The sequence below is a fragment of the Stigmatopora argus genome, chromosome 14 (genome assembly GCF_051989625.1).
Source record: "Stigmatopora argus isolate UIUO_Sarg chromosome 14, RoL_Sarg_1.0, whole genome shotgun sequence".
In the NCBI taxonomy this organism is placed as follows: domain Eukaryota; kingdom Metazoa; phylum Chordata; class Actinopteri; order Syngnathiformes; family Syngnathidae; genus Stigmatopora; species Stigmatopora argus.
In genome coordinates, this window is record NC_135400.1 from 9,217,313 (window position 1) to 9,237,079 (window position 19,767).

The 19,767-nt window shown below is 39.9% G+C and overlaps 1 protein-coding gene across 1 annotated transcript in view; it reads left to right on the forward strand.

Moving 5' to 3' along the window:
* The window catches only part of cep112 (centrosomal protein 112), an 88,843-nt gene that overhangs the window by 769 nt on the left and 68,307 nt on the right, over window positions 1-19,767 (forward strand). Inside the window, exons 5-13 of the mRNA XM_077619604.1 lie at window positions 78-241; window positions 3,917-4,004; window positions 6,325-6,393; window positions 9,518-9,565; window positions 9,697-9,759; window positions 14,177-14,263; window positions 17,096-17,195; window positions 17,495-17,613; window positions 17,802-17,945. Of these exons, the coding sequence (XP_077475730.1) occupies window positions 78-241; window positions 3,917-4,004; window positions 6,325-6,393; window positions 9,518-9,565; window positions 9,697-9,759; window positions 14,177-14,263; window positions 17,096-17,195; window positions 17,495-17,613; window positions 17,802-17,945 (882 nt within the window). The remainder of the gene's footprint in view (window positions 1-77; window positions 242-3,916; window positions 4,005-6,324; window positions 6,394-9,517; window positions 9,566-9,696; window positions 9,760-14,176; window positions 14,264-17,095; window positions 17,196-17,494; window positions 17,614-17,801; window positions 17,946-19,767) is intronic.

The window sequence follows — 19,767 nt, forward strand, 5'->3', positions numbered from 1 at the left end:
TTTTCATGTTGAAACAACAACAAAAAAATGAATCGACAGAAAAATCTTAAATATGTCTTCTTGTCTGACTATTTCAGTCCATTTACTTTGACGAGCCATTGATTGGTCAGTCTGTGGACCACATGAAAGTCACTCTGCCTGACTGGGTCTCAGATGAGTTGGATGACTGCGATGATGACAGTTTGGTTGCTGCCTTGCTTCAGGACCGAATCTCTTCCTCACCAACAACTCCACATACAAGGTATTGTTTGGCTTATATCTATGTTGAACAACTCCTTTAGATATCTTTTGACACTAAAACACTAAATTACTGCCATAGAAAAGCTGTTTCAGACTTTTACCTCACTTAAACTCTTTATGCCTTAAAAGTGAGCCCCCTAGAGGTGATGGGCTGGGTCTGACCATGTTCCCTGCATCCCCTAATTTCCATCCCAGGAAGGAGCTCTCCCACCTGGCTTGGTTGTGAAATTGCGTAAACCATTGAAATACTAAGACAGCCCTCTAGGTGAACATGTTGCATTGTTTTCAATTTAAGAGGCTCGAGGCTGAGCATTAATGTGAAAAGCCAATGTGTTGCATGTCAGACATGTTAAGGTAAGGCATACTAGAACAGAATTATGAATTATTGTTTATAGTATCAGTTCATGTTTGTATGACAACATTGAACGTTCGGCCTTTTTAACTCAAAACGAAATTGATTATGGCTACTTCGCAATTATTTTTCTGCTAATAATTATTTTAAAAAATGCTAAGTCCCAGTAGCAAGAGTGGCTTCTGCTTACGAGATTCATTGTGGATTTTCACATTTTCATGAACTTAAAAAAATAATTATAATAACATTTTTTAATGTTCATAAAAAAATTGTCTACATTAACCGCTATATTCGAGGGATTACTCTAAACCTTTTTAATTTTGTATTTGTGTGGAGGACAAAAAAAGTTGTGGAAAAAAACGTTTTAAGACATATCTAAATTATACATCTATATAGTAAAGTAGTAAATATTATGCTAGTCTGTAAAGCTTTTTATTAGTTTAAACAACATTAAGTGTTGTTTTATTGAAAATTCTGATGCCAGTAATCCCTTTCACCAGCAGAAAATTAACATTGCTAGTTGAGAGCAAAAAAAATAGCATCTAAGTCACCCAGTTTGGTTGAAAGTGGAATTAATAAAAGTCCTGGAGAAAAATATGGAACCTTCCTGAGCAACGCCACTAGAGCATATAGTGTTAAAAAACTGCAGAAAACTATTTTATATTCTCCAAATCGATTTTCCCTATAAACCTTATCTTGGAAAAATGTCAAGTGACTTAAATAACTGTCCCACCCCTCTATAGAGGGAAGCATACTGCAGCTCTCCCGTTGATGACACATTCAATATTTACTCAAGCAATTGATTTTGATGCTCTTTTATCTGCGTGAAAACACCAAATTTGCCGGCCACGCTCGGGTTATTTAGAGATAGCCATCATATTTGCTCTGCGGTCCTATATCTGAAGAGCAAAAGGCATTGCCTGCTCCTTGCATCAGTCTACAGGAGCTGTCCATTTGGACTTTTCAAAGAGGCAGCACTTCAAAACAGCAGGAGCGCATGAAGAGTTGCTTGCTGCTCGACTACGTTCTAGCCTGGATCACTTTAATACAATATATATTGTAGTTGCGTTATTTTTTTCTCAACATTTTTAATTGTCTAAAAATCTAGGTAGGTATCAGAATGGCAGAAAAACATTCATTAATTTTCTGAACCACTTATCCTCACAAGGGTCATGGGGGTTCTGGAGCCTATCCCAGCTAACCGCGGGCACTAGACAGAGGACACCCCGAATTGGTAGGGTAGGGCACAAAGAGACGGACCACATTCATACCTAAGGGCAATATAGTGTTCAACCAGCCTACCTTGCATGTTTTTGGGATGTGGGAGGAAACCGGAGTACCCATAGAAAACCCACGCAAGCCAGGGAGAACATGAAAACTCCATACGGTGAAAACCAACCGGGGACCCAAACCCAATTTAACAGAACTCGGAGGCCGACACACTAACCACTCATCCACTGGGCCACCGGCAGCAAAACATAACTTGACAAAAAATGTATCAGGACCTCTGTTTCATTTTTTAAACTTATTAGCTGCCTCTGACGTGATAAATGTTTAATCCTTTTCAACTGGGCGTCCTGGCATCTCCCAGTTCAAATTCCACCGTGTAGAATTACACCGGCCTTGGAATCCTTAAAGACACCACACGATGGAGTCACTCCCTCATATGTAAACGCTGCCCAAGTGGAGGAATGCTGTGGAGGAAAAAAAATTCAGAGGATCACAGCAATCAGCTTTGGTAATTAGTGCACAGTCTGATCACTTTTGAGTGATGTCACTTTCTGTTCAAACAAGGGAGGTGATGTTTAAAAGAAAGCTCATTTGGAACTGCTCGCTTTCAGTGTCAAGTTCACTGCTGAAGTTGACTTGATAGCTCCTCTCTTGGGCCTCCCTTTTATGTCCTTGTTTTTCTCCCCTGCGCGTCTGTCGGACTTCTGTCTCCCATCTGTGTGCTTTTCATCCACACGTGAGAACTTTTAACCCTTCGCCCCCTCCTCCTATATTTTTTTGGCGACAGTCGGAACGTCAATGACGTTGGAAAAGCCTTCACTGCTCCTGGTGGGTGTGGCTTTGGCAGGGTGTTTGCGTCCCAAGGTCAGACTGATTTCCCGGTGCTGCCCGAGGCTGGCTGTGCACCTGGAGGTCAGGCTGGTGCACTGATGTCAGGCTGCTTTAATCAGGCGAGCTGCAGCTTCTGAGGCTCTTCATGGTGTTCTCATTTTCCTCTTTACGTGTGTGTGTGGTGTGTGTCTGTATGTGTGTATAACTCTGGCCTGACTTGCCACCGCTTTGATCTCCGAGCCTCAGACTCCAGACACATCTGATTCAATTATCCTCATCCACCTGTTGACTTAGAGGCCCGAGATTGTGAGGCTCGACACCCACCCGCAGCCCCTCGGTCCAAGTTTCATGGCTGGATGTGCTTAAGCACCACTCAGGCTGCAGCTCAGACATACCAGAATGTGAGCCAGCACACAGTTGGACATTTTAATGCTGAGGTTTCGTCATGAAAACGATTGAAGCAATGTGAAATCATTAACAACTTCATTCGCAGTCACTCGGTTAGAGTTGGGCGATAAAAGCCTTGAAGTAAGATCTTGCATTTGTCTTAAACAAATCAGACTTTGATACACTGCTTTGTGAATTTCAAAATTTGTTTCTGAATACATTATTCAAATTCCAAGTTAATTTCAGAAAACGTGCAGACTCAAACATTGTACATATAGTTAAAATTTCATCCACCATTCAATTTTCCAATGCCTTAATTTCTCTCCTATCTCTCCAGGTTTGGGTAAAGTGCCAAAATCCTTTTTTTGTAGATCTAGGGTTCTTCAAAACTGGATTTTGAGCGTAATCTTTTTTAAATGAGTTTATTTATAAGTTTGAATGTGTTTATAAATCCTTATATAACCAGATTACGGCAAAAATTCCGACTATAAAAGGATTTTTGGCATGTAAACAAAACCAGTCTTATATCTTTACGTTTAGCTCATAAAAATGCAAAAAAAAAACATGTTGAATTTATTTACAAGAGTGTGAGTGTAGTTGAACTTAATTTGGTTATACATTTCATGTTTGAACCATGATTGATATGAATAGGCACTGATTGAGGTGTGTGACATTGAATAGGCTGACGTACAAGTGCAGTGTTTATTGTCCTAATGGGATGAGATGCAAACCACAAACTATGCAACCAGTGCCAGATGTTGATGTGTATACAACGCGAGGCAGCCTGCCAATGCGTCTGCAATCGCATTTTTGCCTGTTGCTTTTTTTCCACCTCCCCATTTTGTCACTCTTTCTCATGAACCCTGTCTATTTCAGGGCCAGTCATCTGAATGAGGAGAAAACCCAACGAGGAGCATCTGCCTCAAGCCCACTCAAGCCTTCACCCAGACATGAAACGAGAGTGGTTAGTTCATTCAGTGACTAGCATCATGGTTTTTAAGAATAGCAGTTGGAGATTTTTCAAACCCTGCAATGCCTTTGTGATGACACATTGAGTTATTTGCAGCAAACCTGGTGATGCCAACACAAAAATCACCCCATTGGCTTTCTTCTATCATGTGGGCTGAGGGGACATTTTGGAAAGCCCATAAGTCTGTTTTCTACCAAGATGAAGGAAATTCCCACTACGTATTCTGTTTAGATGAGAGTACATTTAAATCTTTGGCCAGAAAACATTCCAACACAAGTCAGGGATTTTTCTCTTTCTTCAGCATTGAGTTAGAACTTTTAAAACATTAAGACAATTATACTCATTACCAACTCCCAACAAATGTTCAGAAGGTTTCCAGAAGAAATTACGACGTTTTAGTGAAGCCAACCCATGTGCTACAGCTGACTACTAAATACAGGAAAAGGGCAGAATTAGTTGTTATGATTTAGAATACTTATATTATGATCAAACATAATATTCTATGGCTGCATGTTCTCCCTGGGTCTGCGTGGGTTTTCTCTGGGTACTCCGGTTTCCTCCCACATTCCAAAGACATGCACAGTAGGCTGATTGGGCACTCTAAATTGCCCCTAGGTATGAGTTTGAGCGTGAATGGTTGTTTGTCTCCTTGTGCCCTACGATTGGCTGGCCACCAATTCAGGGTGTCCCCCGCCTCTGGGGCGAAGTCAGCTGGGATAGGCTCCAGCACCCCCCTGCAACCCTAGTGAGGATAGAGCGGTTCAGAAAATGAGATGAGATGAGATAATATTCTATGGCTCTTTAAAAATCAATCCCTTTATTATATAACATCATACTCTGTCGGTGTGATTAGATATTTCCTGCTTCTTAAAACATAATAGTCAACTGTGCTTGTGTCAACACACACTTCCCTGGAAACAGAATTCTACAATATGAAACAAATTGGTTGTAACAGAGGACTCTGAGAGGGGGAAGGCTTTGCCATTTTAGCTGAATTATTCTCCCTCTTGTGGAATTCCCGGCTTGACAGAAATTTTGTGGAACCACCAAACATCTGGAGCGCCGAATGTAGGAGGGAGGAGCGTGACGGCACACAGGGTGGCGAGATAAGAGATAAAGGGGGGGTACAACTCTCTTACTATTGGAAAGGATTACCTGTGTATGCGAGAGATGATTTTGTGTGTGTAAAATAGATTTAGGGGCATAGGGATAGGAATAAGAATGTGTGAAATGATTGCTAATTAATTCTGTCTTGGAATAATTGAAGCTTCAGGTAGTGTTAATCCGGTCTCAACTAGTATGTGGATTAAAGAACAACAGCATGAGGGGAGCTAAAGTTTGCGTTCTTACAGCTAGTTCATAGTAACATACTTTACACACTTATTCATAAAAACTCATTGACTGCCATGGACGGCGATAGATGTCCAATCCATTTGAACTGGGAGGAGTAGCAGAGCACATTTGCTTTTGGTATATGATAATAATAATATTAGTTGATGTGGATTAACCTCAGTTTTCCCCCAGTGTTTTATAAGACCAGCGGGCCGCTAGGATTTTCCTGCACCCTCCGCCAGCCTAAATCATTACAACATTAGAAACAAGCATATCAAAAGATTTTAATCACCTGTGGTGATATGGTTTAAAGCGCAATGGTAACATTATGGTCGATATGTGAACAAAACTCTTGGGCAATGTACGGAGAATTCCCGTCTAGCAGTTTGGCCTTGTAATTTATTGTTTTAAGACTCATAAGATTTCAAGTGAAAACCATTTGTATTTATTTTTTGGTTGTCTTTCTTTCTTAGGACTGTACACCTGTGGTCAAAGGTTTTGAAACACTTAACCACTCAGTATGTTGATAAAGTGTTCCGAAACCTATGATCACTGTTTTATTTCAACAGTGTATCTTTTTGTAAGACTCTACATTTAAGTATTGGTTATATATATTAAAAAAAATAACACAGATTAGCCATAATATACAATTCCTGTCAATTGAACATTCCATTTTTATTGTTCTTTTCAATAACACCATGGGAAACCATTGGGCTTCTCTATGACCAAGTTTTGCAAGTTTTCTTGGGGAAACCCTGATTTCTGTAAATATATTTTTATAACTGCTCATGATTGACGGATGAACCATAAAACTGCTGCTTTTTTGCCAAAAGCATCTCTATGCTGTCACGATAATCTACTGTTCCCCAGGCCAAACTGCCAGTCAAATTGCTGCCATGGAATGAACTCCTTTTGTTTTATTACTTGCGTTTAATTTTCAATGTGTACACACTTTTTTATTTTTATTTCTCTCATTCATTAGGCGGATGTGGGGCAGATGTCTCCTGATGACAGTGACCTGGAGGCTCGACTAAACAGCTGGAATTTAGGGGTGAGTCTTAAGGCGTGCTAGGAGCGTACCTGTACCTGTCAGCCAGGTTTCTGCTAATGTACACTGTCAGCAACTTCTCATGGTATTCGTAATATTAAACGGCTTAGTGAGTTGGCTGTACTGTTTTACTGTACGTTAGTAAAAAATAAAATAAAAAACATCAACGAATCACAATTAACACATTGACTGCGATAAACATTTAGTATATTTGGATATTTTTCCATTCTAAAAGTTCTGGGCATGTGGAAGAGTTCTGGAAGCATTTGTCCAACGATTGATCTCTCATTTATTTAACATTGATGTAGTATACACAAGGTTGTTGTTGCCGTTCTGGGGGGTGAGTGTGAGGCTAAAGGAGACAGGCGGTAAAAAACTTAGCATCTGAGGCATTTTTTGCTTTTCTTATCCGTTTAGTCTGGAGTGCATAAGGCCAGCCAGAACTCGATAAACACTCATTTTATTCCCCCGCACTCTCTCTTTCTGCACCTGTATGACCCACGTTCACAATGCAAACGTAGTTTTTTTTCAGGACCTTCCAGTCTGTTTGTCTCTGTTGTACCGTCCTTAAACCTGATTTGTCCTTCAGTACCTCGTTTATCTCGGTGATCCATCAGGAGACAAAAAGCCACGCACACGCTCGAGTTCTTCACTGCTCATGTGTTGTGATGCTGATAACGCTTATTGCTTGGATACGCTCCCCCCACGACGGTGTCTTTCAAATCAACAGATGTGTCTCGGCACATAAACACACACAAGCAAGCCCTCAAGTTTCTTGAAGTTTTTGTAGTCGCTTTCCTTTAGAGCTGTGCATGTTCTCGAATTGCTTGCCTTTTTACTTGAGATAATTGGAAGCTACTCAAATTGGTTTCTTTTAATTTACCTGTGCTGGTATGAAATTGGAATGGAGCAAACGGTGACCATTGAAACATCACCTAAAATTGTTAGTTTTTGTTTTTTTATAAACAGTTTTAGTTTTTTTGTTTTAGGCAGCCCATCCACCACTGTCTAGTCTGAGTACTATTTGGTGAAAAAACAAATAGCTAGAGAATGAAATGTAACTGCAGTAGAAAGTAACAATTTTAGTTCTAGATTACAGGGGGATGGTCATAGCTGAGCTTCCATTAGGTGCTCTATAGAATTGTTTTGTTAGTTTTTATTTGGTTGTCCGTGTTTTTACTGGAAACTGGTAGTTTGGTTGAACTTCCTCGATTGCACATTTAAAGGACATCTACAGTTAGATAAACCCTTGGATGATGCCTCGCTGCATACATTGTGGTCTGTGATCATGCATTTCCAGTTCTCCACAGTTAGCATGGAGAAAAGGCTTGACAGATTTTGTGCTTTAGGTGACTTGAAAGAAACTAAACAAACTGTATTCATGCTAAAAACGGATGAATGAATCACAAATAGTACCATAAGAGAATAACAGAGACCTTACTAAAGTTTATCTGGAAAGATTGTTTGACCTCAAGAGGTACATAACTACATAATTCAGTGTTAAAACATGTCCAACTTTTCAATTTATTTTGTGTTACTGCTTTGTAGGTAATAACAACAGTGTGATAGGTACCATTCCATCTCACCTTGCAACAAACCGTATGATCTCTCCCAACTGCAGTGAAATGTATGCGTTTAGCCATCAATGGCAGCCAATTAGTTGACCAAACTAAAACATTCACTTTCTCTCTTTGTGAGGTGCAATATCCATTGACCTTGTGATAAAACCAAACAAAAAACATAGTGCTGACAAAGGAGGAATGCCATGTATTCAGCGGTCCTACCACTTGGCCCTCCATTGTCCATGATCAGTCGGGAGTACTGTGAGGTTATTCTGCGCTAAACTAGGAAGCCATCAATCACCTCGTGTTTGTTTGGCCGGCGAGCCAGTCCTTGTGATGTGGAGTCTTGTCCTTTTTTTTCCCCTCGCGTTTGCGGTAAATTCGTCCATCCACATCAGGCTTTCAGGGATGTCTTGCCAACTGGAAGCCAAGACTATGTGGGTGTGTGTGTGCACTGTAACGTGTGTGGGCACACAGGACGGTGTGTACGCATAGCACACGGTATACGGGCAAGTGTTATTGCAATTTGTGGACATTTTAAGTCTACATTTCTTTCTTGGTTGGTGCTTTCAAGGCTGCTGCTTTAAATGTTGTTGATTGATGAATCTCTTTCAGATTCAAATTAGTATTCCACCCCAATTGCTTTCTGAGCTGACTATATTTATCTGACTACAATCGAGCTAGAGGATGTCATTAAATAAAAGGGTCCAAACCAGCAATATTAGAAATTCAGCAGAAGTATCTCTTTTGTGATGTCATTCCTCCTCAGAAGATCGGATTCCCGTCCTGAATTCATTTATTCCTGTCCTGTCTTGTATCCATTGTGGATTATCTTTACATGTGCCGCTTGAGGTTAGATGTTGTTTTAGTTTGGCACTTTCCTCTATTTTCCTTGATGTTCCACTTCATCATCACATCAAGAAAATGGGCAAAGCTTCTGTTTATCCAGCGCCACCGCAGTCAGTCATCTCTAAAGTCAATTTGAAACTGAAGGGCCGTGTTCTTGCTGCTCGTTGGAAGCCCCTAAAGACCCCCAAAAGGCTTTATTGTTGGAGTTCACACAAATGTAAACGGGTCATAAAGAAATATATAGTGTAAGGAAAATAGCAACATAATGTACTTTCCCTTCTCCGAGTCAACTGCAGTGATTTAATGCTGTAGAATCACTTCAAATGTGACCTTTATTCTCTTTTATGTGGTTTAGCGGCTTGCTTTTGCTGTTTCTCGAAACTTGTACTTGAAATCAAAAGAATGTCAGTTATTGGCAAGGACGTACACACACAAGCGTCCATCCGCAAGTAAACAGACCGGAGATGGCTTACAGATCAGTGGTCCCGTGTGTTGACAAAAGACATGTCGAGAGCGGAAATAGAGCCGCTCGCATACACAAAGCCTGTTTTTCTAAACAGACAAGAGTTGATAGAAGAGATTCCTGCCACAAGCGTTTGATGTGCCTCCCGCATTGTTTATGAGAGAATATGCAGGTTAGCCATGTTGTGGTAAGGCTATGAGGGAGAGTAAGGTGACAAAATAAAGGCTAACATTCTGTTTTTTTATGGTTACAGATTGAGAACCCAACGTATTCGCAAGAAAAGATGACCCCCTTATCTCCGGTAAGTTGTCCCTTGTTGCAGACTCGTTCCTTAACAGGCCCCTCACACTTCAAAATCGATTGACTGCCCACCGAAGGCAACAAATGAGTTTATCACCGCCAACTGTTGTCACGTTTTTTTGGCTATTGTAGATTTTGAAGTCCAGCCTAGGAAGGAACAGGAATGTGGATTTTGATCTTCTGCAGAGTAAAGAGGTATGAATTAGAACAGTGATTCTTAAACGTTTTACAACACAGAAGGGCAGACATGGGGAATAATTAGTGAATAATAATGCTCACGAATTGTTACAAAGTAGTCAGGATTTATACTGCATTTACCAATGGGGAACCCTAGGAGGAAATAATAGAATGAATCAAAAATATGCACACATTCAACACATTACATTTCATCTATAGCAATAAAAACTACAATTTTAGCGTGTTTTTTTCTGAAACATTTCAATAAAAAGCCATTCTTTTAAAAATAAGATGGCAGTGCTATAAGATCATGATTTTTTTTGCTGTTTCATTTATATTTAAATCAATTTAATTGGGCTATTCTTATATAGGTCTTTCTGTATATTGCTTTATATTATTATATCTTTACATCCCTATTAATTGGTAAGAGATGGGTTACTGCACATGCAGTGTAAAGTAGGGAAGTTGTTAATACTAATCATCAGGGTAAATTTTTAACTGGTTGTAGAAAATGAAGCTCGTGTGGGTTTTCTCCGGGTACTCCAGTTTCCTCCCACATTCCAAAAACATGCTGGTTGAACACTCTAAATTGCCCCTAGGTATGAGTTTGGGCTTGAATGGTTATCCATCTCCTCGTGCCCTGCAATTGGCTGGCCACCAATTCAGGGTGTCCCTCGCCTCGTCAACCGGGATAGGATAGGCTCCAGCCCATATAAACAGATGGATTTTATATTCTAACTATTGTTCATTTTGACTGCAACTCAGTAAATCTTAAGTGTACCGTTAGATCATTTCAGCCGACTGTCGAAAGGGTGGGCTCCACCTTTGACTGGTCACCTGCCAATCGCAGCAATCAAGAGTGCCTTAGTGGGATTTCAGCAACTCTTGAGTTTCACTAGCTACAGCTGTGACCAAACACAGTATTTTGCTACAGAGGTTAATGCAGTGGGCCGCAATTCTCACCTTTAACATACGTATTGCCTTTTCTGTAGTTTCAACAAAGAACTGTGTCGTATTGGATGGTGAGTCTGGGAGAAATCACACAGTGACATCATTTCCCCCTAATCCTACAGGCTCAGCTAAAAATTTACTCAAGTGTTAAACGTATATGCCATATGCCATAAAGCTCACAGTGGCTTAATGAACATCTCAGCTTTCTCACTTAACTCCTCCTCATACATATGACTGTGCCAACAGCTGTACTGACTAGAATGCTGACTGTTCTTTTCCTTTGGAACAATGAGTGACAGCTGAGAAATCTTCCCATAAAGCTTCCTTAGCTTTGAGTCACGTACTTGTCGTTACTCTTTGAGGAGCTGTGGAAAAAATGTCTTGCAAAAGGCCTTCAAGTGCTCTGTTAAACGGACTAGGCCTTGATTTGGAAATTGGCTGAATATTGCCGGCCCAGTGATAATCTTCTGATTAAAGCACCCCAGGTTCTGTGGGAGCCTGCAGATCTGGAAAAAGCCTACCTCTTAGTACCTTACCGCAGGGATTCTGAGTGTCAGATGAGCGTCTTGGTGTCAAGCCGTCACTCGTTAATGGTCACAAGTTCCCATCGGGGAATCCAATCCTTTCGCTTTTCAACGACGTAATGATGCTGTCTTTCTAATCTGGGACGGCACTTCAGCCCAAACATGTGAATTTGACCCCCTTTTTTTAAACGTATATTTATTTTAGAGATCTGGCGTTCGCATATGTGGACATCACATTTTGGTCTAGTAGGCCACACTTGTATACCAAATGTTAATGTTGTGGACTGCGTATGTGGACACCAAGTCTGTGTTTTTTTTTTTAATTATCTGAAAGTCACCTGGTTTAATATTCTGTTTTAGTAGAATTTTATCCAATGGAAAAGTGAAAGATTATATGGCATTTCATCGTCTCACCCAATGAGACCTCAAGCAATTAATATGAAAGATTTGGACAACAATAGATGCTGTAATACGGTACTCGGACGTTTGGTCGCCGGACGTTTGGTCGCCGGACGTTTGGTCGCCGGACGTTTGGTCGCCGGACGTTTGGTCGCCCGGAAGGTTATTGATAATTACCATTTAAAATTGTTGCTCAAATTCCCTAAATACAAACTGCGACTTATTATTTTGTCATACTTAATGCCCTATTAATTATTAGGCTAAAGAAAAGCTCCAAATTTCCCGTACTTTTATTTTGTTTTGTTGGAGAACTTGTTAAGACCCTGAATGACGTCCCTTCCTAAGGAGACAACTCATGTACGTACATACACACTCTTATACACTCACACATCCGCTCAGTGAAACTGCTCAGGGCCATTGTTGGCTTTGATTGATGCGTAGACCGTGTTGTTTTACCTTGTTTGGTACTCGGACGTTTGGTCGCCGGACGTTTGAGTCCGGGCGACCAAACGTCCGGTCACACTGTAATACTGATAACACAAATTCCCTTTTCCTTCTCCACCTCCAATAAATGTAAATCGTGATGGAACAGTGGAAACGGCATGTGCCGGCTTGTCAGTAAATAGCAGAACAGCTCATTTTGACTATCCTTGAGCATCTGTGTTTACAGAGAATGGAAGTCACACAGCACCACATTGTACATCTTGGGCAAGACAAAAGAAGATACACAAACACAATTTTGCTTTTGAAGCCTGAAGTGTTTACAGACGTTTTGCAATAACACCCTTCTTCCCCCCACCCTGAGGGAAAAGGCCTTGACCCCTCGCTGGTTTCGAGGGCAACCGCTTCCATCTTTGCCTCCTCCGTACACACACTCACCCACACACTCCTTACTCCCATCTTCACATCCTTTCAAGAGCGAAGTGTCAAAAAACATGGCATCTTACATCTTGCGAGCTACAACTCTGAAGAAGAGAGGAGGGAAAAAAGGCACACCACCCAGACGGGCTGATTGAAGGCGTCTCTGAAGCTTTAGGTGTACGACATTCCTCCTCCTCCCTCCTTCACTGCTGCCTTTTTATAAACAAGTTTTTAACGCCTCTGATCTAGTTTGACAAACTTTCTCAAAAGAGCATTTGAAGAGCGGCTGAGAAAGTGACACCTCCACATGTGCCTTTTTTTACCCATCCCATCCATTTTTTGTGTGCCTGCTGAATCAGGTCTGCGGGTATGCTCCTGCTTTTCAATCATCATCATCATCATCTTTTCTGTCCCATGTCTTTTTTGCTTTTTGCTCTGACAGCTTTCTTGTGGTTCTTGCGCCAACAAATGGTGGAGTCATTTAAAACAAAAAAGGCAAATTACTATATAAACCAGCCTCAAGAGTATGGTTTTTAATGTAAAGTGGGGTTTACTTGGGGTCATGATGAAGCAATACATCCCCATGCACGTATTTCATATAATTTCCATCATTTGATACATTATTATGATTTCGTATGCTGTAACATATGTGCACACATAATACGCTCAAAGGCCTTCTAGTTGTCACCTTGCCCCAGGGATAATTCAAACACCAGGACCAGACGCTGACGAAACATGAGTCGCCACATCAAACTGACTGGTCTCTTTTCTTCAATTAAAGCCTTCCTTTGTGTTTGGAAGGAGAAACACTCTCTCAATTAACTTCCAGTTTAAAAGAGTAGAAAAAATATGTTGTGTTTCAAGTGAGATGATATTGTCTTCAACGAAAACTATAGTTTTATCAGTTAGCGTGTATTAATGCTGCTTGAAATAATGTGCCAGATTGAGAAAAAAAATAAAACAGGGGTGTCAAATATGCAGGGCGTGGAACCCCTCTATCATGTTTGGGTGGGCCTCGGCTATTTTTTTTCTTTTGTTTTATTTAATTTTTTCATTTTAATAGGAATATGTAAAATCGAGAGGTTAAGAGGGGAACAAGTCAAATATAGTCACATGTGCTGAAAAATCATTAATGTTCTTGACTGTTAAAACGTAGATTGGATTAGTTGTACTTTTTTTGAATACTTAAAACCTTCTTGTGGAATACGTGATGTGGCCCACACTCACCCAGAGCTTATCTACAGCAGCCCCGAGATAGATTGAATTTGATACTCCAGTCTTAAAAGTATATCACATGTTTCGTGAGCAACAGGAATTTACTGTAGATGATGCTGACAACATTTGACAATATTATTTATGCTTCCCAAATTATCCATTTTGTTTTCAAATAAAATGAACAGTTCATTGCAAACATGTATGGACTTGAACACATATGAGCTACATTTACCTTCGTAACATTGACTTTTTCAGGACTGCATTTGGGTTTTTGCATGCTAATGTGAGCCATTTCATCATTGGGTGCACTCAGGATTGGGAATATCTAAGTTTGTATTTCATCTGAAGTCATGGTATTGTTAGCATCTTGTTACTATATGTGATGAAACGACATGAAGATGTTGGAGTGAAATGTATGGGTGTCGTTTTGGCCTAATTTTTTTGCCTAGCAACTCACTTGTACTGTTGCTTCTCTTTTTTTGCAGGTAGAAATGAGACTGAAAGTGTTGGAATCCAAGCATCAGGAGGAGAAACTGAAAATGCAGCTGAAACATGATGCAGATGTTGACCAAGTAAGAATGTAAAATTGACTTCCAATGACGACAATGGACGTCCAAATATGCATTGGACAGCAGCCAATTTGTTAAACTGCATTCTAGCAATGATTGCCTCTTATCTGCACTTTGTGGCTAATGAAAAGGAAAGGACTCACTCCTTTCCTCTCCTTCCATCCTGCAAACAATCTTTTCTTCAAAGCCTTAGAGATGGTTTACTTTACACCGGGCGCCCATCAGATAAGCTGCAGAACAAGCACCTGGTATCTGTCACGTCCACGGCATGACTTTCCTTTGCGACGACACAAGCTTTTAATAAAAGAGAAAAGGGTAGGGAAAAAAAATCTTCTGCCTTTTAGATGCCCGTTGCTTTGTGCTCGACGAGACGAAATGACAGCTACCGTCTCCCTCCCACTCTTTAATTAAACACAGATGGTGAGTTATGTCCAATTGAATTTCTTCTGAATCCATCTCTGTATTCCATCTAATGGCTTCAAAGCAAAGTGATTTAAAGGCGCGCTCTCGATGGGCCTCTTGAAAGGTTTCGTTTTAATTAGTGCCATTTTGATAATGTATAGGCTGATATTGTCCTACTCCCTACTCATAAGTGAAGAAAGCCAATTAATGTTGGTCTTTAATGTATGTATTTGGTCTTCATTCTGTAAAGTGTTGCATAGATATGGAGCAGGTGTGTTCAAACTACTAGTTTGGACACAGTTATATTGGTCTGCAGCAGAATATGAAAATATCAGTGAATATGGCCCGCACAAGAAAATTAAATTGAGTCTACATTCTGTGAGAATTTTTCAATAGAATTTTTAATTTCGGCGGCCTGGCGGATGAATGGTTAGCGCGTCAACCTCATAGTTCTGGGGTCCTGGGTTTGAATCCAGGTCCGTCCTCCTGTGGGGAGTTTGCATGCTCTCCCCAAGCCTGTGTAGGTTTTCCCCGGGTACTCCGGTTTCCTTCCACATTCCAAAAACATGCATGGTAGGCGGCTTGGACACTCTAAATTGCCCCTAGGAGTGTGAATGGTTGTCCGTCTCCTCGTGAAATGAATGAATGAATTTTTAAATAGAAACGGAAGGGAGTAAAATCTCATGAGAATTTTACTTGTATTTCAATTGAACAACTTTTCCACTGGTTTATGTGATATTCCTTTGGGTTAGTGTTCAGTACCTTGCCTCCCTTGTTCATTTGGTTCCAACTGAGTCTAGGCCTACCTTGGGCGCGGTATCAAAAGGAATAACAAGCTGAAAATTGCCACCCTAAAAGCCGTCATTTTTCTACGTTCCGTGCTCTCTTCCTGCCCCTGTCACTGTGTCATTCTTTTTCCTCACGTACCCCTAGAAAAATTACATTTTCACTAGCTTTCTCGAAATAGGGGTAGAAATAGGGTATTCCTAAATGTGTTGTGAACTATGCACTGGCCACACCCCGTTCCTTTCATCACCCACATCCATTTTACACCAAGAACGACAGGATTAGCAGTTAAGTGTGCTGTTACAGAACAAAATGATAGTTTAAAAAAGGGGGGGTGCCTGTGGGGTTATTGACTTTGAAAATAGACACATTTTCTGCCATTTTGGTCCTAAAAACGTCTAGTGGCCTCAACTAATTATGTGTTAATGAATCAATTGGAAATGATTTAACAGGAAAAAATGTTCATATTGGACCCAGACACCTTGCTGTGCTTTTGATAAACAGCCCCGCCACCCCCATGTGATCTATTTGACTAATTGCATACAGACGGCAGCATCATGTATATGCAGTTAGGACGTCGCACTTCAACACAGGGGCTGTTTGTTTTGCTCATTTACATGCAGCATCCTAAGGAATTGCTTATGGAACATGGAGGCTTTTCATTACCATCTAAAACCTTTGGAATCAGATTGCACCAATATTTTAACGTTTCTTACATTTAAAAAAAAACACAAAAAGGAAAAAACACAAGAACTAAATGTTTTCTCATTTATTTTAATTTCTTTCAATTGCTAATTGAAATGTATCATCATTAGCGCGTAAATGGGGGCATCACCAAAGTCTATTTCTGTTTTTTTACTTTTTAATGTAGTTTTTGTATTAATGTTTTAATATTTTTATTGTCTTATTTATTCAGTCAGAGATGTATATAAATTTGTGTGTGTGTACGTGTATGTATACTAATAGATATTTTGTAAGTGAGACCTGGACATCAGATGTTGAGTAATGTAGGCTACATTTGTATACCAATAGTTAATATTGTGGCCTACATGACAGAATATATGATATGTGGACCCAGATGTTTTTTTTATTAACCATAATAGTCACTCTCCCTATAAAGGGTCAAAACATCAATGGGTTCTTTGCACAGAAAGCCATGTTGTCATTTCATGCGAAAGCCTTCAGTACCATATTATTTTATTCCAAAAGCAACACAAACAGAAGCATGACTACTCAAAATTGTACTTAAATAAGTGAAAATATTTTTGGGAACAAAACCACGTGTATGCTCTCATCAAATAACATTGTTTCTGAGCATATTGGCAACCTACATCAAGCCAAATGTTCGAAAGAATATGTAACTATACTTTTAAAATGATCTACGTGCTATGAACATATTCTTATAAATGATACAATTGTTAAATGAAAAATTCAATTCTCCAATAACTGCCACGGACACTGTAATGGTGATGTGAAACTAGTATGCTATTTAATAATCCTAATTTATTACTGCCATTGATGGCGATGGATGTCCAGTTTAGCTCCTCCTAATTAAAATACATTGGACGTGCGTTTTGTTTAGAATGTTTTAAAGTTCTTGTCCATCCTTCAGCAATGGTGTCATTTACTCTAAACCTCCCCTCTTAGATTCTGCACCGAAGGAACGTGGAGATTGACGAATTGAAAAGTCGATATCGGGCCCAGCAAAAGGAATCCGAGGAGATGATTCATAAACTGGAGCGGAAAGGTAAATGGAGCAAAGTGGGGGTCATGTGATAGCTGGGCTAACAGCAAGGATGTTTACTTTTTTGTCAAAGAACACTCCAGTTGAAACCTCCCATTACATACAATTCCTGGCAATGACATTCTCCAGCTGCGATACTCAATCGAAAATGTAATACTATAATATTTTTTCAAGCTTATTCTCCAGTTTTTTACTACTCTTTTGCATAAGTTCTTATTCTTGCCTGTCCGTGTATTGCACACCCCGAGGCGCATCCTGACCGCTATACTTTCTTCTTTTTTTCCACGTGTGCTTGGCCGTAGTTCAAAGTGTGCTGAGGGAATCCCAGGTCACCCGCGAGAGCAAAGACAAGCAGATCGCCGAGCTGAAGAAGATGACAGATCAGAGCACTGACTGCTTGAAAAATGAGTGGGAGAAGAAGGTAAAGTGGAGGCGCTTGCATATGCTGCTCCAGCCTTGCGCCCGAAAGAAAAAAAGAACAAAATTGCATAACACTCATGATAAGCATCACGACTCGTATTTGACTCATTTGTAATCATTTGCACTCCTTTATTACTGCTAAATTAATGTTAATAGCTCATTTTTTTGGTAATGTTTCCTTCTGTACAGCTTCAAGCCGCCTTAGCTGAGGTCGAGAAGGAGAAGTTTGAATTGCAGAAGCAGCACACTGACAACATCCAGGACCTTCTAGAGAACACCAAGATGAGGCTGGCTAAGATGGAAGGCGAATACAATGCTCGCTCACAAGCCACGGTTAGTATACAAACGTGTGTGTTTAGATCCTGACACCCCAATCCTGACTAAGCGCAAGATTTGTTTGTTTATCCGATTACATTGCTTAAAGCCTGTTTTTATTCAATACTTGTCCTCATTGCGAAGGTGAGGTACAAGAAGTGTTTTTGCCATTGTTCATTTGCATCTTAAGAAGCTTACAATACTAACACGCAGTGAGCAGATCATGTTGTCATGCTAACACAAAACAATAATGCAGACATTAAAATGCCAGGCTTAATTTATACAGTGGAACACATTTTCATGCTTCATGTTGGTTGCCTTCCACATTCTGCTATAAAAACCTTCATCCTTGAATGAAAAAATATACAATTTTCTTTTATTATCAAACCCTTTATAAGAAATATCCTGGTTTTGGAGATGCACCAAATGTTTGTGTTGCGGCTCAAAATATTCAGCCAAAATTTGATTAAAATCTGGTTTTAGTTTTAATCTATTTCTCACAGAAATAACATTACCAAAACCAGAAATTCTGATGGTGCAAGCTTAAAGCATATCATGTCCATATATGACTCTTGTGAGGATAAGCGGCTCAGAAGAGGAATTAATTAATCTAAAACATATTTTGAATACTAATTGATTTCAGGTTAGGGTTAAGTTTTTCGATTTTGGCCAACAAATTAATTTCACCTCCTATGTATTACACACCAGTCATTGAAATTCATTTTTCTTCTTCTTTGTGCACAGTACTTAAACCCAGTTGTTAGCGATAATGCACCAATTAAAATGTGTGGTGATGAGATATACTTTCTTTGTGAGTTGATTTACATAGGTCGCTCCTAAATTTTTAGTTGTACCAAAAAAAAGCAACATAAGTATATATGTAAATGTATATCTAAAATTGTTTTTTTCAAATGTTTTTTTTAATTATTACTTTTGAACAACTATAGATTTTTTTTCCTTTTGGGGCATTTTTTATTCACATATTTGGATTTCTTAATATATCGTTTATTGTATGTTCATGGTGCCACTCATCTCAAATCTGTCGCCTATTGCCCCTTTGTCACGAATGCACGCACCTCTCGTAGCCACACTTTAATGCCAAATAAAAGCATTTGAAATAGTGGGAGATGACGCATAGCTCTTTTTAATGTGGCTAATCACCACATGGTGCCACAAATAGCATTGTTGTCAGTGTCGTCATCCGAGAAGGAGGCCAAGCGGGTGGCCTGTGTGAGCCTAGATCACACGTATGCACATATTTCCGCTTCGGTCTGTCAGCAAGCTCACATTTGAAAAGCATCAAACACTGGACAGTGTGGGGCCACTGTTAAGAAACCTCTTTTAATAATTAAGGGCAGATGAGGCCTTTGAGGATGAAAAGAAGCCTCTGTCATTTTAGATTAGCTGGTCTGCTGCATGCACGCATGCACTTCATGTACAATGTTCAAAGTGAACTTTATCTTACAGCACGTCTTGTGCAGTATTTTGCATTTTCCCAAATACTTTTCCAAAGTGCGGCTACAGTTTTTTATGGATGAATATCTTCATACCTTTCAACAAAAGCTTTGAGGTGTACATTATTACGCTGTGCAATCATTTATAATATACTGTATTTGAGTTTTACCTCCTCCACTACTACTGCTACTGATTATATGAGGTCATACTGATATGTGTATGAATGTTATCTATGTAGCGGGCTCAACAGGCACAGTGACTGAGTAGGTGCTTGAAAATAAAAGACTAGCCGCTATCTTTTAAGGTGTTGCGCCAGCCCATCTCTTGATAATTTCCATACGCAACATGTCGAAGACGTGAACACATGAATCAGGAAAAACAGTGA